Source organism: Neltuma alba, unplaced genomic scaffold (assembly GCF_004799145.2).
Source record: "Neltuma alba isolate B1F8T4 unplaced genomic scaffold, ASM479914v2 tig00013546_pilon, whole genome shotgun sequence".
NCBI lineage: Eukaryota > Viridiplantae > Streptophyta > Magnoliopsida > Fabales > Fabaceae > Neltuma > Neltuma alba.
Window position 1 is genome coordinate 26,022 of NW_021637754.1, and position 26,402 is coordinate 52,423.

Here is a 26,402-nt window from a genome sequence, read left to right on the forward strand (position 1 = left end):
TTACTTCAGGACCTGTTTGGTATGAGAGAAATAGGAAAAAAATGTCAATAGCTCAATCCATGGTCTTAATAAGGCCACCCGTGTTATAGTATTGAAGTTCAACAAATAACACCTGCAGAAATAAAAAATCAAGGATGCCAAAAGAATTATGAGTGATCTCTTAATTCTCAAAACAATCACAGAATCAACCAGATTATAATAACCCACCTTTTAAGGGCTGTCATGTGAGTTTTCTTAAGATGTTAATAACATAAGTTTGTTGCAACATCACCCGTGTTATTGTATAATATACTGTGTATAAAAACAATCTCGGAACCCACATTATCGAATTCCAAAATTACAACATCACTTTATGCTTAATAAATGAAAATGTAAAAAATTGAATTATACACTCAGCTATACTAATAGTCTAATACTAAGAAACTATATATTTTCATATTTTCAATAAAAAATTGCATAATAAAATATGAAATTAAATTTTTTGCTTTTATTTTTTTAATTAGAGAATGCTAATTCAGGATATTTCCCCTTTCTGGGGATATAACAAATATACTTTATCTGCATAATCAGCAATCTGACAAGCAAGGAACATCACTATATATATGATGCAAACATCATTTTTTTCTATGCAACCAAATATTGCATATAAAATTACAAATTTTAAACCCTGTGTGTTTGCTCCTCATCATCAGTTATCAAAATTCTCAATGACCATTTTTCATAATTGAATATTTGCATCACTATATCTGATTTAAGCCCCGACACAGAACGTTCAATGCGGATCTATTGAAGAAAATAATATTTTCGTTTCATACTCTATGATTCCTTAATCACATTCCATACGTACCTAGTTTTGTTTTATTCCAAACTAATATTTCTTCTTTGATGGATTCTAGTCTGAAGATAATCCTATAAAACTTATCAATATTTTGATGACTACAATGCAAGAAAACAAAGAATCATTGTATACTACAAAATTAGTTGAAGAAAAACAATCTTTACACAAGAAATCTGCTGTTCGGGTTTACAAATTGAAGAGAGTGAACAACATTTGGGGGATTCTGTGGGTTGTAATGAGATTGATTCATTGGAAAACTTGAAGGAACAAATTGATTTTGATGCTGACATTGGGTTTGAACATCGGGATTGGTGATATCATGGATGCTTCTTCTTCTTCTCTTTTTGTTCCCCTTGTTGATTTGGTGATTAAAGAACTTCTGAGCATGGCTAGCAATCTGAACTGGAGTCCTTGTCTTCACAACATTTTCAGAAATGTTCTTCCAATTTCCCTTCCCATATGTTTGCAATCCAATCAGAAATAACCTATAATTAGAAAACAAAAGAAAATATATTAGGACCTTTATGATTAAAAAAGATAATATCAAAGAATCGAGAAATTTTCAATGCTTACACACACCTGTGTTCTTCCTCAGTCCATGACTTTCCCTTGTGGCTATCAGTGTGAACATTACTTGGTGTCCCTGAGTTAGACAAAGGTCGGTTGACCAAGTGTTGCCTATTACAGAGCGAGGAAAATTCAAGGGATGCATTTGGCAGCAACGGATCATGATGTGGTTGTGGATTATATTGGTGTATGGAACGAACTGAAGAAGCAATGTGATTTTGAGGAGTTGAATGTGCATGAAAGGAATTAGATGATGATGAGAATTTTGGGCACATGGGCATCAGATTTGGTTGCAGGTGGACCATTCTGGTTTGCATGCAAGGGAGGGACTGTGTGATACATTGTTGCTGGTTAAACTGCTGACTTATTGTTGGAGAGGATGTCATTTGAACAGGAAAGCTTGAAGGAACTTGTGGCTGATGATGAACTTGAAAATTATGAGGAATTGGTGAGGTGAATTGGTGTGTTGGTAGTGACTGATTCAGTGGAATATTTGAAGGATTTTGTTCGTCAAATTGATGCAATGAAATATGATCCGTAGAGTTAGTTTGGTGATTATTGTATTGCTCAGCATTGCTAGATACTTGAATCGGTGTATCTGACACCATCTCTGGTCCTTGTAAGACTTGTCTGTCACAAAAGAAAAACACATTATGAAAATATTAGTGATTATATTATATACTTTCATGATGCTCATAATGCAAGTGCTATTGAACGAATTTGGGTTGATTATGAAAACTAAGTAAATTATTTATTTATAATACAATTTTCTACCTCCACTAATTAAGGAATAATAGTTTGTAAAAGTATCAATCAAATAAACATGTTGACTAGAAACCACTCTCATCTAGTTCCTAAATCAATAAAACGTTTTTTCTCCTATTTGTTATTTTCTTTTCACCAACTTCTTAGCCATATAACCAAATATATTCATGAAGCCATTCACTCAATCAGAAACACTCAAAAGAAAAACATGAGAAAATTTTTTAAAAAAAATTCAATTGAAAGTTTTCCAAGTAAGTACCTGTTGTGTTCTTCCAAAGTACGTGGCATTTTCATTGGCGGCTCTGAGTTCAATATGATCTGATACTCTGAATAGCGGTCGGAGGGCCAAGTGTTTGAGCACGTGGACGGTACTAAGGCCTGACTTGCTTCATTCTCTGTCACATCGGCGGCAGCGGCGATGACAGTGGTGGCGTCAAGCTGTTGCTCTTCCGGATGCCGGACATATGCATCATTCTCCAGCACATCATCACCGGCGGCAGTTGCAGCCTCTAGCAGTTGCCCTTCAAGATGCCGAACATATGCATCATCCTCCGGCACATCATCGGCATCCGTCGTGATGTCTAATAGTTGCTTTTCCAGATGTCGGAAAAATACATCATTCTCCAGCACGTTGGCGGTCGAGACAGGATGTTGGTCGTACTCATCAGTGGCCTCTATTAGTAGTAGTTGCTCTTCAAAGTACTGGGCATATGCCTCATCATTCTCCAACACGTTCACGGCGGCAGCATGTTGCTCCTCAAGATGCCGGACATATGCTTCATCATTCTCCGGCACATCATCAGCATTGTAATGAAGCAGTTCTCCTTCAAAGAGTGCATCAACGATACCATCAATATCCACCTCCATTGGCATAATTAATGTCTTGAACCTGTAAGCACATCAATTTCAAATTCATATTAATCAAGATCTTTATGACTATATAATTACACTTTAATACTACTTTTGTTTATATATTAGACGAGTCTTTTACATTTGAAAACAATATTTCTAACAATTTATATATTTATACTATTTTTACACATATATTCTAGTAAGTTCTACAAATGATATCATTCTACTAATGAAAATAATTTAAAAATAATTTTCATAACTGTTTTGTTAATTATAATTAAAAGTAATAATTATTTTTTCTCCTCACCCCAGAAGACCCTTTTCCCTGCCTTGATCCTATTTTGCTGACTTGGATCAGTGTTCTAACGTATTTCGCCAAAACCTATACCTAGTTTTCATCTCCAGCAGTGTTCAAGTTTTACGTTTGAAAAGATTGAAAAATATGAGACACACACACACACACAACGTGGCAATGAGTTCAATCAAATAACAAGATGATCATATGGTTCATAAATGCTATTAATGAGATATAAATTAAACAAATAAACATAGCCAGTTCAATACTTATGTAAAATATAATGAACATAATTAGATCTAAACATTTTGCCCAAGATATAGATATAGACGATGAAAAAATAAATAACCATCGGATCATAGCTTCAACACAAATAAAATATTGTACCGAAAAATACAAAAACATAATATTTCAGATAGTTTTTCCACAACAAAAAGTGCGATGCGACAAAAGTTATAGCAAGAAAATTATACGTAGTTTTAATATGCATCTTGGAAAGTTTAAGAACACCAAAAATGTGTATCAATTAGGATTACCTATGAGAAGTGGATGAAAGTTGAATTCTTTGACTTCAAGAGTTTCCTTGGTCAGGAAGTTTGCACAACTCTAAGTGATCACTGATACCTATTTATATAATGTTTAGGAGAGAAGCATACAAGTCAAACCAATGTTTTAATTAGGAGAGGTGAATCTGATTCGTTTTTATCAATAATGAATAAGTATATTTAAGAAAATGCGAGACGGACTTAAATTTAAATTAAATTAATTGTAGATAAACAACTTAACAAACTTTCGAAGATTGATTAACCATTGTTTGCTCACTTTTTATTTATATAATAATCTATTTTTACATATATTTTTACGTGCAAACTAAATGCAAGTCACACATTTTTCGGTTCATAGATAGAATTATTTAATCTTGAGCATTTATTTAATTTAGCATTCACATAAAGATAAGTTTTTTCAGTTTAGAAAATCACATATATATATATATAAGTTAAAAATGCCTCCTACAAATATATGTTGTTGCGCCACAATCGGGATTTGGTCTCAACGATCATATTAGTCAATAGTCAGTTCCTCATGATGTTAAAACAACGGTTTCCAAATTCTGAAATTATCTAATTTCATTTGGTCAAAACAAATTATCTAATTTCAAATAGATATAATACGCGGTTTGCAAAAGCAACGTTTTTTGTGTTATAAAATTAATAATAAGAGGTTAAAAAAATATGTTTGAATTTTGCTCCAAAAAAAAGTTTGAATTATTATTTTAAAGAATCTAATAGGCCCTTAATTTAAATTAAATTTAAAAAATAATCAATTTTCAATCCTAATTTTTTTAGTTAAAGGTAATTTTTAATAAAACTATTAGCTCATTAACAAATTAACAAACCTCGCAAAATTTCAAATATTTATTTATTTTTTTACTTAATCTTTGTATACTACACAATAAGTTTGATGCTAAAAAAATATTTATATAAATAATGTAGTTTTAGATGCAAAACAAACACATTTACTGAAATTAAAATTTATTCAAAGTCAATATAATTTAAAGATTTGGTTTGTGATTATGAGGTTTATTCAAGTTTACATACAAACATCTTTGTATGTTTCGAGAGTGTATTATAAAAATAATCTAATGAAAAACATATGTTTCTATTTTTTGACTAAAAAACTGTTTTTAAATCACAAAATCAAATAGGCCCTTAATTTAAATGAAATTAAATTTGAATAAATAATCAATTTTTAATCTCATTTTTTTAATCGAAGGGAATTTTAAATTATTAGCGAATTAACAGATTAACAAATCTAACAAAACTTCACATATTCATTGACTTTTGTTTACTTAATCTTTATATCAGTTTGAAGCGAAAAAATTAAGTCAATGTGTGCTTCGAAAGTCAGGTAAATGTGGATAAAACTGTAATGAGCGAATTGATAAATAGTAGCTTTTGTATTGTGAAGTAAATTAAACAATATAACTAATAATGCCAATAACAACACCCGCACATAGATGGGTTGCAACTGTGCAACTTCTTCTGACTATCAACTAATTTGAAATTCTAAATCATTCTTATTTATGACATTTTATTAATAACAACTGACAACATCTGAATGCAAATAACAATACATTTTTGTTCTCATTCCTGATCTTTGATTTTGAAATTTTAAAGGCATTTTTTTGGAGGATTTTTCCAAGGTTTTGGGCCAAATGTGAAATATTTTTCTGGATAACCCAAAACATTACATATCTAGCCATTGAAAACTTGTATGATGTAGTTATCGATTAAAAATTTGGTTGAAATATTAACTTTTAAATTAGATTTATGAAAATGACGACGTATTCATCAATCAATTGTCCAGCATATGTAGTCTAAAATTGTTTTAATTTTAAACTGTTTTATTATATATCGATGGTAATGTGGAAAATATAAACATTTCATGTCCAAAAATATAGATATACACGACGAAGAAAATAACAACTATCGGATCATTGCTTCAACACAAATAAAATAGTAGAAAAGTCACAAATAAAATATCTCATATAGATTTTCATCTACAAAAAGTACGATGGGATAAAAGTTATAACAAGAAAATCATGCATAGTTTTAATATGCATCTCAAAAAGTTGAAGAACACCAAAAATGCGTAGTAATTAATATTACCTACTTGAAGTGGATGAAAGTCAAAAGTTTTCTTGTGGAGATCACGAGCTACTTATTAGAAAATTTGTGATCACTTATACCTATTTATAATATTTAGGAGAGAATGAGAAAAATTCAAACAAAATGTTTTAGAAGAGGTGAAAACAAATATTTGATTCATTTATATCAAATGATAAGTGTGTTTTTTAGGGGGAAAAATATTAGACAATAGCAGATGTATGAGTAAACAAATTTCACAGATTTATTAACCTTTGTTTGCTCATTGTTATTTTCGTTTCATACTCTATGATTCTTTTATCACGTTCCACACCTATTTTCGTTTTGTTCCAAACTAATATCTCTTCTTTGATGGATTCTAGTCTAAAAATAATCCTATAAAACTTATCAATAACATCAACAGTACCACACATTAAACTAAAAATGAAAGTTGGGGGATTGTAAAAGATTGTGGAGCATTTTTGGAGGGACAAAATGCCTTAGAGCCAGAGAGGTAATCAATATTTTACTCACTAAAATGCTAGAAAACAAGCAATCATTGTATACTACAAAATCAGTTGAAGAAAAACAAACCTTTACACAAGAAATCCGCTCTTTGGGTTTACAAATTGAAGAGACTGGACAACATTTGGGGGATTCTGTGGGTTGTAATAAGATTGATTCCTTGGAAGACATGAAGAAACAATTTGATTTTGATGTTCACACTAGGTTTGAAGATCAGGATTGGTGATATCATGGATGCTTCTTCTTCTTCTCTTTTTGTTCCCTTTGGTGATTAAAGAACTTCTCAGCATGGCTAGCAATCTGAATCGGAGTCCTTGTCTTCACAACATTTTCAGAAATGTTCTTCCAATTTCCCATCCCATATCTTTGCAATCCAATCAGAAATAACCTATAATCAGAAAAAAAAAAAAGAGAAAATATATTAGGATATTTATGATTGAAAAAGACAGTATCAAAGAATTGAGAAATTTTCAATGCTTACACATACCTGTGATCTTCCTTAGTCCATGACTTTCCCTTGTTGATATCAGTCTGAACATTACTTGGTGTCCTTGGGTTAAACAAAGGTTGGTTGACCAAGTGCTGCCTATTAGAGAGTGATGAAAATTCAAGGGATGCCTGTGGCGGTGACTGATCATGATGTGGCTGTGGATTATATTGGTGTATGGGACAAACCGAAGAAACAATGTCATTTTGAGGAGTTGAATGAGCATGAAAAGGGTTTGATGATGATGAAAATTTTCGGAATATGGGCATCAGATTTGGTTGCAGGTGGACCATTCTGGTCTGCAAGCAAGGGGGCCTGTGTGATATTTTGTTGCTGGTTAAACTGCTGATTTATTGTTGGAGAAGATGTCATTTGAACAGGAAAGCTTGAAGGAACTTGTGGTGGGTTTAATTCATTCATTGGATGTGGCTGATGATGAACTTGAAAAGTATGAGGAATTGATGTGTTGGTAGTGACTGATTCAGTGGAATATTTGAAGGATTTTGCTGGTCAAATTGATGCAATGAAGTAATAGTATGAGTTTGAGGAGTTGTACCACACATATGATCCATAGAGTTAGTTTGATGATTATTGTATTGCTCAGTGTATTTGTCACCATCTCTGGTCCTTGTAAGACTTATCTGGCACGTCAATGGCCTCTCTCAGTACTAGTTGCTCTTCAAGGTGTTGGGCATACGCTTCATCATTCTCCGGCACATCATTGGCATTATAATGTGGCAGTTGTCCTTCAAAAAGTGCATCAACGATTTCATCAATATCCAGCTCCATTGTCATATTGTCTCAAACCTGTAAGGATGTCAATTTCAATTCCATATTAATGAAGAGGTTTAGGACTATATAGTTACACTTTAATACTAGTTTTTTTATGCATATCTATATATTATACGAGTATTACAAATTTGAAAACATTGGAAAAATTAAATAAAGTGTACGCACTTGTAATAAATTCAACCAAATAGCAAGATTATATTTTTCATAAATCTTAATAATAATGAGATATAAGGAAAGAAAATTCAAGAAATAAAGATCACCAATTCAATCATTGTGTAAAGCATAGTCAAAAGCAAAACACGCGCAAGTGAGAGAAAATTGTATTCAGAATAAATATAATTCAAATTATTAATATGAGATTACCAAGTTTATGAACTTCACAAATATTTGTCAGTTCTTAGGAACATCATTTTGGGTTTTGGACGTATTTAATTTAAAATTTATATAAAGATAATTCAAAAATATCTCTTACAAATATCATTTGAACAGCTATCAAAATAATTTAATATTCATAAAAAAATTGTGAAAAAAACTAAATGAATAAATACATATACTGTGTATACTTAAAAGTCTTATCTCAATCGATATTTCTAATAATTTATATAATTAATAGTATATTTTTTATACATATATAATAGTAAATTTTATTATTTATGTTATTCTAATGAAAATAATTTAAAAATAATTTTCATAATTATTTAGTTAATTGTAATTAAAAAATAATTATTTTTTTCTCCTCACCCCTGGAAGAAATTTCTGCCTCGATCCTATTTTGCAGACTTGGATTAATGTTTCTAACATATTTCACCAAAACCTACCTAGTTTTCATCTCTAGTAGGGTCCAAGTTTTACGCTTGAAAAGATTGGAAAATATAGGATATACATACCGTTGCAATGAGTTCAATCAAATAACAAGATGATCATAAGCTTCATAAATCTTAATAATGGGATATAAATTAAAAAATTAAAAATCACCAGTTCAATATTAATGTAAAATATAGTTAATATGGATATAAACATTTCGTGGCCTGAAACATAGACTTTAATTTAGTTTAATTTAATTTAAACTATACTAATAGCAGATATATGTATCAACAAATTTCACAGATTTATTAACCTTTGTTTGCTCATTTTTATTTAGATAATAACCTAATTTTACATGAAAATTAAATGCAAGACCTGTCCTTTTCGGCCATAGATAGAATTATTTAATCTTGACCATTTATTTAATTTAACATTTTAATTGAGCATTGGAGCAAACCATATCTAATGAGATAAGTTAAAAAGACCTTTTTTACATTCTGAAATTATCTAATTTCATTTGGTCAAAAAAATTATCTAATTTCAAATATATATAATACGCAGTTGGCAAAAGAAACGTTTTTGTGTTATTAAAAAACAATTCCCTATAACAATTTTTTAATAAATAGTTTTAAAAATAAAAATTTAAAAATCTGTCTGAATTATTATTATTATTATTAAAAAATACGTCTAAAATGATATAGTGGAGAGTGAAAGAAGAATTTACTTGAAAATAATCAAATACAACATTCTTGGACTCTTCCCTAATTTTTTTAAATAACAAAATATCAAAAAGATGTTCTGCTTTTTTTTGGGACAACTTTTTTTATTCTTCTAGAATATATAATGAAAACCATATATTTCTATTCTTTTTAATAAAAAACTGTTCTTAAAAACACGAAATCAAATAGGCCCCTAATTTTTTGGCCAAAAAAATAGGCCCCGAATTTTAATTAAATTAAATTTAAAATAATCAATTTTCAATCTTAATTTGACTCATCCCTTTCTACTAAAGTTGACCGGCCATTGATGTTCATTGATCGATGGTCAGATGGGTGACCATTGAAAAGAAATATTATTCTGTTAACTAAAATTATTAAAAAACAATTAAATTATTTTTTTAGTAATTTTCAAATTTTATGGTGTTTGACCGTTTTCACGTATCTTAGCTTCATTTATAAAAAAAAAAATATTCTTTTTTCAAAAGCTACTCATTGTCAAAGTAGCTTCTCCGAGTAATAAAAAAATATTTTTAAGATCCCAATTATTTTTGAAAACTCAAATAAGCATTATAAAAATTCTCAAAAGGAACTCTATTCCTTAAAAAGTAAGATGAATTAAAATTATTTTTTAATGAGAAAAAGTAGAATCTCGTGTGTATACTTCTGTCACAAGAAAGCATGGCTATTTCCTAAAAATATTCACTCATTTGAAAACAAGCGAAATTTCAATCTCACGCAATTACGTACCTTTTGTTATTTTATTTGTCATAAAAAACTATTTTTACCAAAAGATATTTGTATTTTACAAAGTGCAAAAATTAAATAGTACAATATACTGTCTATCAAAAAAATCTTGGAACCCATATTATTGAATTCCAAAATCACAACATCACTTTATGCTTAATAAATGAAAATGTAAAAAATTGAATTGTACACTCAGCTATGCTAATAGTCTAACACTAAGAAACTATATATTTTCATATTTTCAACAAAAAATTACATAATAAAATATAAAATTAAATTTTTTTCTTTTATTTTTTTTAATTAGAGAATGATAATTCAGGATATTTCCCCTTTCTGGGGTTATAACAAATATACTTAATCTGCAGCAATCTAGTGTGAAAATAATATTTTCGTTTCGTACTCCATCATTCCTTAATCACATTCCATATTCGTTTTATTCCAAACTAATATTTCTTCTTTGACTGATTCTAGTATGAAAATAATCCTATAAAACTTATCAATATTTAACTCACTACAATGCAAGAAAACAAAGAATCATTTATACTACAAAATTAGTTAAAGAAAAACAATCTTTACACAAGAAATCTGCTGTTTGGGTTTACAAATTGAAGAGATTGAACAACATTTGGGGGATTCTGTGGGTTGTAATAAGATTGATTAATTGCAAGACTTGAAGGAACAAAATGATTTTGATGCTTACAGTGGGTTTGAACATCAGGATTGGTGATATCATGGATGCTTCTTCTTCTTCTTCTCTTTTTGTTCCCTTTGTTGATGTGGTGATTAAAGAACTTTTGAGCATGGCTAGCAATCTGAACTGGAGTCCTTGTCTTCACAACATTTTCAGAAATGTTCTTCCAATTTCCCTTCCCATATGTTTGCAATCCAATCAGAAATAACCTATAATCAGAAAACAAGAGAAAATATATGAGGACATTTATGATTAAAAAAGACAATATCAAAGAACTGAGAAATTTTCAATGCTTACACATACCTGTGTTCTTCCTCAGTCCATGACTTTCTCTTGTGAACATCGGTATGAACATTACTTGGTGTCCCTGAGTTAGACAAAGGTTGGTTGACCAAGTGTTGCCTATTACAGAGTGATGAAAATTCAAGGGATGCCTTTGGCAGCAATTGATCATGATGTGGTTGTGGATTATATTGGTGTATGGGATGAACTGAAGAAACAATGTGATTTTGAGGAGTCAAATGTGCATGAAAGGGGTTTGGTGATGATCAGAATTTTGGGCACATGGGCATCAGATTTGGTTGCAGGTGGACCATTCTGGTTTGCATGCAAGGGAGGGACTGTGTGATGTTTTGTTGCAGGTTAAACTGCTGATTTATTATTGGAGAGGCTGTCATTTGAACAGGAAAGCTTGAAGGAACTTGTGGTTAGTTTAATTCATTCATTGGATGTGGCTGATGATGAACTTGAAAATTATGAGGAATTGATGAGGTGAATTGGTGTGTTGGTAGTGACTGATTTAGTGAAATATTTGGAGGATTTTGTTGGTCAAATTGATACGCTGAGGTAATAGTATGTGTTTGAGGAGTTAGACCAGAAATATGATCCATAGAGTTAGTTTGGTGATTATTAACCTTTGTTTGCTTATTTTTATTCAGATAATAATCTAATTATACATGCAAATTAAATGCACGTCACCTCTTTTTCAGTTTTAGATAGATAATCTAATTCTGGTTTTAATATTGATGTTGGATAATTTTCATATATTATTTTTAGGTATGCTATCTCGCTTTCTTGAAATGTAATATTATCTCTTTTTTTTAATCAATGAAAATTATAAATTAAGAAAACAAGGCTTTAGGCATTTGAGAGAAGCTTTGTTTATTGGGTGAAGGTGTTCTCATTGTACACGAAGGTACCTTTTGAAAGAAAATAGAATTTAGGAGCTTGTTAGAGAATGTTATATTTGATTCTGATGGTGTCACTACCACAGAAACTGGAGTAGTAGTTTGGTATATGTATAAAAAAACTAAAAAAATTTAAAAAATCATCTGATTTAATTTGACATAGCAAGAAAAGAGTTTAGATTAATATATCTAATATTGTCATTATTAGTATTTGTTACAGTTTTAATTGTATTCTGATACTACTTATCAAGCTCTGATACCGGTTTTTTTTAAGTGCAAGAAAATTAAATTTTAAAAAATAAAGCTATTAAGTTATATTGGTGTTGAATAATTTTCATATACTATTTTCAAATATATTATTCACTTTGTCTATTTTTTCTTAACTAATATATCATCTCTTTTTTCAATAAAATTATAAATTAAGAAAGTAATGCTCTAAACATCTAATAGAGGCTTTGTTTATTGGATGAATGTATTCTCACTATACATAAGGATGCCTTTTGGAAGGAAACAGAATTTAGGATGTTATTAGAAAATGTGATATTTGATTCTGACGGTGTCACTGTCATTAAAATTGAAGTGATAGTTTGGCATGTGTACAAAAAAAAAACAAAGTCGAATCGTGATCCTATTAAGGAAGCAAATTCAATGAAGCAACAACTGGTACCATAGAGAAGCGGCCATAAACTGGATAGTCTTGACCAATTTGAAAGATCATTTAATGTAACTAAAGAAGGCTTCAAAAATTATCTGGTTTAGTTTGACATAGTAACAAGGAATTAGATTAACAAAATTGCCCCTGTTAGATTTTGCTATGTTCATTCCTTTCATACTTGTAGATACTACTTTGCTTTCTTTCATTCATGTGGAAGATGTGATATTTGAAATTGAATTGTGGGTGATGATCATAAGAGTATGAATAGTTGGACTAAAAAAAGCAATACTAGATCCCTTACAAATTTATGGGACCTCATGACTATAGTGTGAAATGAAATTGTGTGGTAATAATCATATATTTAAAAAAATTCTTGATATTGAAAATGGAGGAGCATCATGAATGATTTTACACATGTATAATCTCACTACTGATACGAATAGGATGATTAGTACTAATGGGTTTTAAGTGCTAATTATATCTTTAACCATATAAAATTTTTTGTGCCGATCGAAAATGAGAAACATTGGAGAGTAGTTCTCAGTTTACTCAAAATGCATTTGGTTGACTCATCCATATTGTTTGTAAAAGGTAAATTATACTTGGTAATCTAACCTATTCACTTTTTCTTAAGCTTGACTATTTTCCTTCATCTATATATACTTTTTTTTCCTATGTTTAATGTTTCAACATATAGATTTTTTAAGTATTTACTCAAGCATGTAGAGTTAAAGATAAAATTAATATTTTAGAATTTCTTTCAATTTTTAAATTTAAAATATACTCTTAATTTGTTTTAATAATTAAAATATAAGACAAATTAATGTATAATTTACAAATAATAATTTAATGCTATTTTAGAATTGAAAACAAAATAAATGAAAATAAGATTTCTTCAAAAGCAACCATTAAAAAAATGATGGCATGCAAATTTGTAGAGTTGGGTTTTAAAATTAGAACAAATTTCAAATCACTCAACGTTCTATATTATTTTCAAAAATTAAGAATTTTGAGCAAGTATAATTACAATGAAGAGGGCATTTTATGAAAACTAGATTTACATGATGAAATTTTTTTATAAGATCTACATGGTCAATTATATTTGAAAATATGTTGACAATTTTTTTCAACTAATCCTCTATAATCATATAATTATAATCAAATTTTATAACATGTGACCTTTCTTTTCCCAACGTAATATGTGATCTTTATTATCAATTATAGATTGACAAAATTTTAAAATCTTATTCATACAAAGTTTTCCTATAAAAAAAATTCATATGCTAAAATTTGATTATAAATATGCGTCTAACAAAAATAAATAAATCTACATAACTTTCATCTATAGCTATTTTAAAATTTTGAATATAAAGAAAAGTGACTAGGAATGGAAATAAATTGCTGGGGTTTGACCCCTTTCAATTTTTACCTAAAACTTCCATATTATATTGGGCCAAATTTAAAAATAATCTCCTGTGGGCGGTAATCAAAGATTCCGAGTTCTCATGGGAGTTACTTCTTCCTGTCCTAATTATAAGAATTAGTTGACTAATTTGAAGAGATTAAGAAAGAAAATTAAGTTAGTTATTTATAATAAATAGGTACTGTCTTTCTTAAAATATTCTTGCTAATAAGGTGTATTGACTAGTACTACTATTGTTAGAAGGACTATCTTGAAAAAAAAATATAAATATGAAAAATAAAGTGAATGAAAACCTTATATTTAAGACTAAAATAAAAATCAAATAATATTTTATATTAAAGACCAGAAGTACTATGACGTACGACACTTGTTTGGATAAGTTGGTTAGCCCATCTGGTCCCCTTTTATCGTGCTTTGTCTCTGCCTTGTTTTTGTCTTTTATACTATCTAATGGGCCCTTGTATTATGCAATAGGAATGCTCTTTCATCTTGTAACCGGCTCAATTAACTACGCGTAGTCGCGTAGCCTATGTATCTTACTTAAATAAAAGATGTGTTTAAATACTTTCAAAATTACTTTTTTAAAAATATTTTTTATATAAATCAAGATAAAAATATTCTCACATATTTATTTTCATCGTATATCATAAAATTATAGTTTGATTTTTTTTCTTTATATAAAAAACACAAAAAAGCCAGAAATGAAGTGAGTGCATATATCTATTTATAAGCATACAATATACTAGTATATTTTTTTAATTAAAAAAAAAAAAGCGCGACACAAGACTACAATCGACTACTCCATTAGGATTTACGAGGGCTTTGGTTTCAGTTGTGTACCCTCATTCTTCTCCGCAGTTCGGGTCAAAAACATTTCCTCCGCACTCCGCAGTGATGGTCGGCGACAATCCATTTCTTCCCTAAGAAATCATCGCCAACATTCTCAAACGACTTCCTGTAAGATGCCTTTTACGATTCCAATGTGTCTGCAAGCTTTGGAAAAATCTCATCAAAAGCCCTTCTTTCATCGCAGTCCGCCACCAAATTTAAGGGTGGTTGCTTTTGTCTCTGGGGACTTGGGTTCAGTCCAATCGTTAATGATTACAAAATAGCGAGAATTCACCTTAACGAGTCTAGGAAGGTTAATGGGGTGGAAGCGTATTCATTATGTTCGGGGTCATGGAAGAAAGTAGGATTTGAAAGTTTACCAGGCGTGAGCGATGCTTATGGCTTTCAAGATGTTGCTGTAACTGCCAATGGAGTTATGTATTGGCTTGCGGAAGTTCCTGACATGATAATTTCATCTGATCTAGCGATGGAAGTCTTTATATTGATACCCATGCCTCCTTTACACTCTAATTACAGACGTTCTACGCTTGCTGTGTTTGAGAACAAACTTGCTATCCTTTCTCTCTCTTTTCCTTTTGTACGTTATGCTTTTGAGTTGTGGGTGATGGAGGAGTATGCAGGTGGTTTATCAAGGGAAAAGTGCAATTGGACTAAGAAATATACTATGTGTCGTTTAGGTCTTTTTGATGGCTTGTTCCAGCCAGCGATTGCTTGGAGGAATCAAATAGTCTGTCGTTGTCAAGCTTGGACTGGTGGGCCAAAAAATACTCTATATCTGTTCGATCCTATTTCTGCTGAATATAGGACGGTTACTATCGGTGAACAGTTTGGTGGTGTTTTCAATTTTAGTGAAAGCCTTGTATCGTTGAGCAGCAACGACATTGAAGAGCCTTGATCTTAACTCTTAACTATCATATTGCAGATTTACTTAGTTGGAACACTTTTGGTAGAAATAAGCCCGTAGTAGTTTGTACTTTATAACCGTATCTATAATTCTAATTCTTGTTTGTCCTTTATGTTATCGAGAGTTATCAAATATATAGACTTCATCTGACCTATCTATAACAACTAATCGTTCTGTTTTCTGAGGCATGTATAATTTGATTGCCTGTGACGGGTTAATTATTTTAGGCATGCTGTCTTAATGATCTTTTGATGGTTTTATATCATAGAGAGTGGGCATAAATGATGTGAATTTGAGTTTCTTGCATTTTCAATGGTGGCTGAGGACAGTATTAGTAGTCTCATGTGAAGTTCAACCTACAGCTCCTCTATTATTTTATGCTATTCCAATTATGCTTACAAGTCACAGGGACCCTAATGCATTATTGGTTGAAAGATGAGGTTAAAATCAATGAAATTATAGCGTACCTACATGAAAGGAAATTTTAAAAGAATCAGATGTTCGGAAAATATGGTCTTTTTTTCCTGCTGCTGCTGCAGAACCATTATGAATTCAAATTCCATATGTCTGGGATCTTTAACTTTGTTAAACCTGTCTATGATGCTGGCAGATTGTTCAATTTTGTTTCAAAGATCAATAGATATTTCTAGTGCACCATGGATTATTTGGGACTTGTTATTGATGAATGTGAAGTGGAGAATGATGAACCGAAAACTGGTTTTATCTTATTGTTTTTTGTTATCATTCTCACGACTTATACTAACGAATTTATGGTGTTTGCTACCTGTAGATGCAGTGTGATCCTTTTGTTCTCCCACTGTTTTTTCAATTTGACAAGGAAATATATTTAGTTTCTTGTATGGGTTGTTTTGGATTTGCTGTCTTTTTGCTACACTAATCTTTTAAGTTTCCAGTTCAAGCACCGATCAAGTGCCAAAAGTAAGATGATGAGAACACAATGAAATAAACAAGAGGTTTCCATTTTAGGAAAATCCATAGGAGACCCAAAGATGTGCCATTTTTTTAGCACCAAACATATGATATTGGATGAATATGGAACAATTTTCATCAAAAAGATGAATGATGCAATTTCTATTCTGATTGGGAAACTTGAATAGCTGATGAAGCTTCTGCAAGTAGTTTTGTCAATTTAACAATGCTTGTTGGTTGAAACTCATAACAAATCTGGTGTATGATCTTTTCACATGAGAATTTGTTTTTAGGTATTCCTTGATGAATATTGAAAGCTGCAAATTTTACCATGATTATGTTTCTTGCTAATTATCTTTTCACATTTTTTACTGTGCAGTCAAAGGACTTCGCAACGGGTGTTAATGTGACATAAATCTTTTTCCAAGAGGGGTCATTGTTGATTCATTAAAATTAAAGCAATGGTTTTGTCTTTCTAGTTCTTCATGGCGGTGGAGCACTGAACATGAAACATTCAAAACTAGAAGGCATGCGTACCCTTTTCTGTAAAATGCATAAAATATTTTAATCAGCCACTATCCATACAATGCCATTCCTTTGATAATTTGACTTCGGGTTGATTGTAGTTTGAATTGCTAATTCTTAAATTACTATCTTGACCAATTCAATAACTAATCTGATTTACAACACTTTACAAAATACTGTCTTCAGTCATAATTATAAGAGCTAGTTGATTAGTTTGAGGCGATTAAGAAAATAAGTTAAATTAATTATTTATAATGAATATGTGTTCTCTTTCCTAAAATATCTTTATTAATCAAATGTACTAGTTAGAACTACCATTCTTAGAAGGATAATGTTAAGAAAAAAATGCATAAATGTGATAGACAAAGTAGATTGGGTACTATATTTAAGACTAAAATAAAAATCAAACGAGGTCTTATATTAAGGATCGGATTTCTATGCAATGCCATTCTTTGGTGAAAATTGAAAAGGTCATAATGTATCCAATTTTCATTTGACTTCAAGGCGTACTTTGGTTTTTTTTTTTTTTTGGCCAGAAAAGGCGGACTTTGGTTTCACATCATGTTTTCTTACAGGTTTTCTAATCTAAATTAAAACCAAACACTGGCTAATGAGCACTCTGTTTAGTAGACGTCCTAGTTATTGACACTATTAGGTGGTTAGGTAATACGAGCATGTCACTATATATTGACTCGGTGTATCTTATGATATCTAATTTTCTCTATTGCCAACCCCATCTTCTTCTTTTTTTTCCCAAGGTTTTATACATGTTAGAATTTCAAATTTTACAATATACTCTTAATTAATTTTAATAATTAATAATTAACGCTGTCTTGACTTTAAAAATAATAAAAATTAATTTAACTTATGATATGTAGAGACCTTTTAAGACTTTTCTTTTAACTACTCTTTAAAATTAGAATAGAGCCCGTTACTGTTAGTAATTGAAAACGGGCAGCGCAGGCGCTGGAATTTGGAAATATTTATATCTATGTACCATCATTAGGGTGTGTTTCGTATTTTTGGGTTTTCTTTTTTGGGGGGGGGGAGGGGAAGCAGAAAGATTTTAATTATTTTTTTAATTTGATAACATATAAATTTTAGGAGGGGAGGAAAAATTTTAAAAAAAAATCCCCTTCCTCCCCTCCAAAATTATTTTGTCATGTTGTAACTATTATACTCATATTTTGTCATGTTTTGATCGTTATGCCCATATCTTAAATAAAATAAGAATAAAATTGTTCATGTTAAAATATTTTTTCCTTTCTTCTTCTCATGAGCCAAACAAAGTACTCCTTCGGTTCTTAATATAGGACCTAATTCTTGAGTTGGTTTTGGTCTTAAATATAAGACCTATTTATCATATTTATCAATTTTCTCTAAATTACCCCTATAGATACTCTCTCAACCATAATCAAGTAAAAGAGGGAGATGAGGTATTAAGAAAGATGATTGCGGTGTTTTAGGAAAAATGTGTCATATTTCTTATAATTAATTAACTTACCTAACTTTCTTAATCTAATCAAATTAGTTAAATGGCTCTTATATTAAGGACCGGAGGAGTAATATTAAAACTCTTCCTCTCCCCTTCTTTTTATAAATCCAAATAAAGTAATATTAAAACTCCCCCCTCCCCTCTTTTTTTATAAATCCGAATAAAGTAATATTAAAATCCTTCCACTCTCCTCCCCTCCACTCCATTAAAATCCCTTCTCTTTCCTTCTTCTCATTAAGCCAAATAGACTCTTAATATCTGATATAAGAACTAATTAATTAATTTAAATAAATTAGAAAAATTTGCTATAAACAAGTGTTATTTTTTCAAAAATAATTTTATTAATAATATATATAGTTAGAATTATTATTTAATAAAATTTTTAAATAAAATACTTATTAAAAAAAATAAAGTGAACTGGATTTTTATATCTGTATATATATTTATATTGAGCACAAGCTTCTAACAGCGTGGTATTATAAATTATAAATATAATGGATGGAGTCCCGAAAGCCCTAATGGTCCCTTGCCGGCGCTTTTCTATGTGATTCATCGTTCCTTCTTCGCAGTAATGGATGGCGACAATCCATTTCTTCCCGATGATATCACCGCCAACATTCTCAAACGACTTACTGTAAGATGCAAAATGCAAATTTCATACTAATGGCATTCAATGATTTCCTTATAAGATGCATGATATTCATACATCTAAGTATATGAATTAATTATTGCATCACCGGTCTGACCAAAGGTCCATCCGATTGAACGACGTTGATCTGTCGACTCCAGTCCGGCTTTTAAACATTGATTTTACGATTTCGATGTGTGTGCAAGCGTTGGAAAAATCTCATCAAAAGCCCTTCTTTTATCGAAGCCCACCTCCAGCACTCCAGTAATCAAAGAACTGTTCTTCTATGGCCCAGGTATGGCAATGATAATCCCTTGCCGTTATATTTGAGCCATTGCGGCATTCGAATCTTTAAACGTATAAAGGCACCTGTGGCCGCCGAGGGGGTTAAGATCATTGATTCAAGCAATGGCCTGCTCTGTTTCAAAATTGTTGATGATGTTAGTTCTCCTCCTTCACTTTTACTGTGGAATCTTGCGACCAGAGAGATCAGGCAGGTGCCCAGATCTATTCACAATTTTAAGTGTGATTGCCTCTGTGGTTTGGGTTCAGTCCAATTGTTAACGATTACAAAATTGTGAAAGTTCACGTTAACAAGGCTCGGAATGTTAATGGGGTGGAAGTGTATTCACTAGGTTCGGGGTCATGGAAGGAAGTTGAATTTGAAAATTTACAGGGCGTGAGCGTTACTCATAGCGGAGAAGCTGTCACTGCCAATGGAGTTATGTATTGGCTTGGGATATCTCACATGATACTTTCATTTGATCTAGCGACAGAAGTGTTCGCATTGATAGCAAAGCCTCTTTTATTCATTAGTTTGCTTTCTACGCTTAGTATATTTGAAAACAAACTCGCTCTGCTTTTTCTCTCTTCAGCTTATTCCATTGAGTTGTGGGTGATGGAAGAGTGTACAAGTGGTATATCAAGGGAAAAATGGAAGTGGACTAAGACACATAGTATAGGTCCTTTTCCACGCTTGCTAAGGCCAGTGACCATTTGGAGGAACGAAGTAGTCTGCCATGATGTTGTAATGCCTAGACTTGAAGCTGAGACTGGTGAGCTAACAAATATTCTATATGTGTTCGATTTTACTTCTGATGGATATAGGGTGGCTAATATCGGCAAATGTTTTCATGGTATTTTCAATTTTTGTGAAAGCCTTGTGCCATTGAACAGCGACCACATTGAAGAGCCTTGACCTTAAGTCCTGAGTATTATATTGCATATTTACTTAGTTTGAACGCTTTTGGTAGAAATGAACCTATGTTAGTTTGTAGTGCATAACTGTACCTGTGATTCTTGTTGTTTATGTTATTGAGAATCATCAAATGTTTCTGACTTTATTTGACCCATCTGTGATATGTGATTGTTCTGTTTCCTCTTACAGATATATATATATATATATATAATTTGAATGCTGGTTTATGGTTTAGTTATATTAGACATGCTATCTTTGATGGTTTTCTATCATATATATATATAGAGAGAGAGGGAGGGAGGGAGGGAGGAAGGGAGAGCAAACGTTAAGTGAATTTGAAATTCTTGCATTTTCATTTCATTTCTCTGTTTTGTGGAAACAGTTTTCCACCTTATATGAGACTTGCATACCTGAACATGAAACTGTCGTATCTTTGTCCGATCTCTCTACTAGTGAAATTAAGATGTCAACTACATGCAGACGCAGCGTTGGTAATGTTTTAAATTATGTAGAAAGCTTCGTCTTAATTCACAACATTCACATTGAAGAGCCTAGATTTTAAATTACTCTTCCGGTCCTTAATATAAAACCCATTTAATTAATTTGATTAGATTAAAGAAGTTAGAAAAGTTAGTTAATTATAAGAAATGTAACACGTTTTTCTTAAAATACTATAATCATCTTTTTTAATATTCCTCTTTCTCTTTTACTTGATTATGGTTAAAGGAGTATCTATAGGGTAATTTAGAAAAAAATGATAAATATAAGAAATGGGTCTTATATTTAGGACCAAAACCAACTCAACAATTGAGTCCTATATTAAGGACCGGAAGAGTATTATGTTGCATATTTATTTTGCTAAGCTCTTTTGATGTTTTTTCCCCACCGACATTCCCCGACTTGTTCACTCTTGTTTTTCACAGCATTTTCAACTTTTTTTTTATGCCTCTTGGTGGCTACTAAGCATCCCCTCTCTCGCTGGTGAAACTGAAGCGAAGTACTACCTCCAGTTTAGCTAAATGACTAATATGAAGAGCTTAAAAATTAATTAAATTAGTTACTTAAAATAAATATGTATTAATTTTTCTAAATTATTTTTATCTAATCATGTTTCTTGGAATTACCTCTTGGCACAAACCATTTACAATCAATAAATTTAATCTCCATTTATTTCTTATATTTAGAACTAAAGGTAGTATATATGTGTATGGAATTTTTAAAAAAATTAAACTTCTTTATCATTATTCCAGCCAGACATATTTTTTCATGATCTTAAATGAAATCTGAAGAAAAATTATTAGAAATGGCTTTACTGTATAACAAAATAGTTTGAAATGAAAAATCTAGATCTTGCCACGCGTTACAATGGGTAAAATTTAGTTTAGAGTATTGTGGTCTTCGTCTTTCGACTCATATTTATTATATACATATTTTATTTAAATTACTGTCTTATAACATTTTTCAATTTTTAGAGGCCTAAGTATAAAGTCAAAAGCCGAGTAAGAAATAAAATATATTAATTGTGTCAAACAACCCATGAAATTTTTGTGATTTTTGAAGTAAAAATATAATTAATTATATGTACAAAAAGAACAGCTATATGAGTTGGGATGATGATAATATTTTCTGTTCTTTGTTTTTTTCCCCATAAAAATAGAAGTTTTGATTTCCATTCACAGTTTCGCATGCTTTCTCAAATTGAAATAAAAAAAAAAAGAATTGTTGTACAGATATAGTTGGTATAAAATTTCAATTTTTCCTGAAAAAAATTTTAATTTCTGATTCTTCTAAATTCTAATGACATTTTTTTAACAGAAAATTTGCTTTAAAAATTTTTAAAATTCTTGCTTTTCATGAAAATTTCTTCAGAAAATATTTTAAAAAGTGTAATGCTTTGCAATTATTTAAAATAACTAAATATCAAAATATGAATTTTAAAAAAAATACTGAATTGCTGCTAATTAATAAATTTACTGCATAATAAATATTAGTAGTTTTAGTCATTCACTACAATTGTATGTTGTAAAACAAAAAATTGAAATTTTTTATTTGACAGTGAGTTAAAAATTTAATTCTTTTAATTATAAAAAAAGGCATGAGCCTCAATGTTATGCATCTCTACTCAACTCACAAAAAATTCCAGCAAAATAATCAAATATTTAGAAGAGATGTTCAAAATTTTTTACATATTTTTATCATTTCCTACAATTTTTAATGTTTTTATTACAAGATAAAATTTTTTATTAAACTCATTGCTACATTGTATAATTTAGTCTAATTGAGCGTCTATAATGAAAAGCCTTTAATATATACTTTTCTTATGAAAATGATAGGCAAAGATGATCCAATATTAATATAACTTAATGATTTTATTTTTTAAAAACATAATTTTTTTTCAATTTTAAAAAATGGTATCGAAACGTAATAAGTGGTATCAGAAAATAATCAGAGCTCTAATAAGTATGGATAATTACAACATCATAATACAATCTAATACCCTCTAAATTCTTTAATTCTACCTCCAAGTAGGTTTTAGTTACTCTATTCTTTATAAAATTTACTTTATTAAATTCAAAAATTAGGTTTAATAAATAATATTAAAACACAATAAAAATTTTTAATGATAGTGACAATGTTACAATCTTATATTTTTTTTAACAAGTATTACATAACTTTTACTTGACAATATCTTAATTGATCTTCCTGATTATATATTAATTGAGATTTTAAAAAAATATCAATCGAATTGTTAATACAATTGTAATATATGTGCAAAGATGAATATGTGTCATCTGGGGTTCAAACATGATTCAAGAACATTTCAAATGGAGTCAACAAAGTCCTTTTCTCCTCCTCCAAAATGTTGCTACCAAATATATTTATCTATATTTAGTGACTACGATCAACTCGATGTACTTCAAATCCTGTTAATAAATCCTTCAATGAAAGCTTGCATAGTTGGTTCTACTAATGGCTTAATATGTTTGAGAATTGGTGATGATAGTGACTTTTAAGAATTGAGGTTAATTGTTTTTTGGATTTTGGGTTTGGTCCAAGAGATAATAATTAGGGTTAAGGTGCGCCAGCACCCCGAACTATTTACCCAAGTGCGTCCAGTGGCCTAAAATAATTTTGAATGCATCCAGTATCCTAAACTAATTAAAATGGTGTGTACATATCCCAAACTAACAGAAATGTTATATTTAACTGTTACTTTCCTGATTCGGCTTAAAGTTGACCCTAAACATTCTAAATGGTAGACATGTGGACATTTGATGTGTATTATTTTTACTCAAAATTGAATTTATTTCCTTCCTCTTCTTCTAAATAAATTGACTTTTGAGTAAGAATAATACACATCGAGTGCCTATGTGTTTGTCATGTAGAATATTTGGGATCAATTACCCTAATAATTACTATAGTGATGTTCACAGTAGAATTTTTGAATACCTCCACTTGTGCTGCCATCGCCTAAGTGACTTCTCCATGGCTTGAACCCAGGACCTCCTCTGTGCGCGCGTGTAGCTTTACGAGTTGAGCTGCAATGAACCTGTTGACTTATTGTGTAAAATTAAATATATAATATTATTTTATACAAATAATTTTATACACACATATATTATTAAAAACTAAAAATATACTATATGATAATTTTAATCATAACTATTTCAATGAAAAAACAATTTTAAATATTTGTTTTACTATTTATTTTATAATGTTTTATTTTTAAATATATATTTTTTATATAATTCTAATTTCTAACAACACTAATTTTAAATTTTAAATCATAAATAATTTTTTATAAATATTTTATAAATTTATTTTTTAATTAACATTGATAAGATATACAATTTAGTCATAACTATATGATAATTTAAAAATATACTATATGATAATTTTAATCATAACTATTTTAATCAAAAAAAAATTTTAATATTTGTTTTACTATTTTTTTATAATGTTTTATTTTTAAGTAAATATTTTTAATATAATTCTAATTTCTAACGACACTAGTTTTGAATTTTAAATCATAAATAATTTTTTTATAAATATTTTTTGAATTTAGTTTTTAATTAACATTGATAAGATATACAATTTGATTATATATGTATTATATATATTATATTATATTATATTATCTCATGTTATATTATATTATATTATCTAATGTGTTTTATATATTTGAAAAAAATCATTTACAATTAGTCAAAAAATCTTATTATTCAAAAAATAACTACTATAATAAAATCTAATAAATTATTCTATATAAAAAATTAAATGATTTGAATATATTATGATAATCAGCATTCTCTTACTTGTATATATATACTATGTAATTTATTTTCTTAAAATTCTTTATATATACCACTTGTTTTTATTTTGAAGACCAAAATCAATCTATATCATGGGTATTAATTATATTATAATTAAATTTTATTGTTTAATGATTGAAATTCAAAATTCACTTTAATATTAGTTTGCATTCATATAAATTTATTTTGTTTTTGAATTTCTATCATATATTATATATTTCAATATATTGTATAGATGATAAAATATTATACATTTCAATATATTAGTTTGTATAAGAAAGTTATTAATGTTCTTCTTATATTTTTTTAATTATTACTAATAATCAAGAGGAATTTATTTTAACAAAATATAAACAAGTTTTCTAAAAAATTGTCTTTTTATTTTCAATATATACATAATGATAATATGAATGATGATGATATTTTCATTAACACCAACTCCACAAATATATCAATTTATTTTATAATTAAAAATGTTTTTAATATATTCTTAATTGTTATTATATAAATTTTTGTAAGATTATAATTTAAAATAATAAAATTTAAAATTACTGATGGATTAGCGACGAAATTATGACAGAATAGAATTAGCGACAGAATTAGTGACAAAAACTTATGTGATAAACAATTTAGCAATGGAAATTTCTGACGGAAAAATTCTATCGCTAAATATTTATTGACGGATTTTTTGATGGATTAGCTACGGAATTTAGCGACGGATAGAAATTCCATCGCTAATCCATCAAAAAAATTAACGTCAGAAATTAGCAACGCAATTTGTTTTTGTCGCAAATTCCATTGCTAATCAACTGTTTTTTTTTGGTAGTGAACAACCACTTAGAGTGTAAATAAATGGATGATGATAGTGTCCTCATATTGTCAATTAACAACCACAAAATGCCAAGTAAACAAAATAATAATCAATAATCACTGACAATCAACTGAACACAAGAATTCAAAACTGAAATATTCATATAAATAATTCAACATTAAACAGCATCCAATCTAATTACATTGCAGTAGTTTAAACACAAGATCTACAAATCCTAAATCAAGTCTTACAAATCTCTAAGTGGTTTTTAACAATATTTTAAGACATGTCAATCAACTTTGATTAAAGTGAGTTTTCATTAATTAAAGCATTGGATCCAAGTGATCACCTGGGGCTTTTATCAGACTTAGAGATTTTGAAAACTCCCAATCAATTTAAAAGTAATAATAGCTGAGTTTTCATCATCAAGAGTCTATCCTATCATACCTTCCTTTTAATCTAAAACATACCTTTATTTTTTTTAAAAACCAAAAAGATTTACTTTTTTGCATTTTATATTTATTGCACCATTTTTTTTGAACAATTAAAACCTCTTTTTCTTTATCCAAATCAACATATATTTGATAACCAGTCTAATCTAGTTTTTCCCAATAAAGTGCTCATTGAAAAGAACGATTGGTGCAATCACAATTTTAATGACCCAGAAAGCGATAATCCAGTCTGATCAAAATCTGGAGCACGTTAAGTAGATAGAAATGGATGGCCGTACGCCATTTCTTCCACAAGAAATAGTCAAAGA

General features: G+C 29.6%; 1 protein-coding gene across 1 annotated transcript; it reads left to right on the forward strand.

Annotated features, from left to right (window-relative positions):
- The first annotated feature begins 19,263 nt into the window (after positions 1 to 19,263).
- LOC114738145 (uncharacterized) lies at positions 19,264 to 20,518 on the forward strand. Its single transcript, XM_028926166.1, has 3 exons — positions 19,264 to 19,326; positions 19,527 to 19,786; positions 19,873 to 20,518. The coding sequence occupies exons 1-3, from the start codon at positions 19,264 to 19,266 to the stop codon at positions 20,516 to 20,518; spliced, it is 969 nt and encodes a 322-aa protein (XP_028781999.1).
- The last annotated feature ends 5,884 nt before the right edge of the window (positions 20,519 to 26,402 follow it).

Bases quoted from the DNA above. Each gene is read 5' to 3' on its own strand.
- LOC114738145 (XM_028926166.1), top strand. From the start codon at position 19,264: ATGGATGGCGACAATCCATTTCTTCCCGATGATATCACCGCCAACATT. The intron at 19,327-19,526 runs GTAAGATGCAAA...TGTGTGTGCAAG, and splicing joins ACATTCTCAAACGACTTACT to CGTTGGAAAAATCTCATCAA. The intron at 19,787-19,872 runs GTGGAATCTTGC...GTTTGGGTTCAG, and splicing joins TCTCCTCCTTCACTTTTACT to TCCAATTGTTAACGATTACA.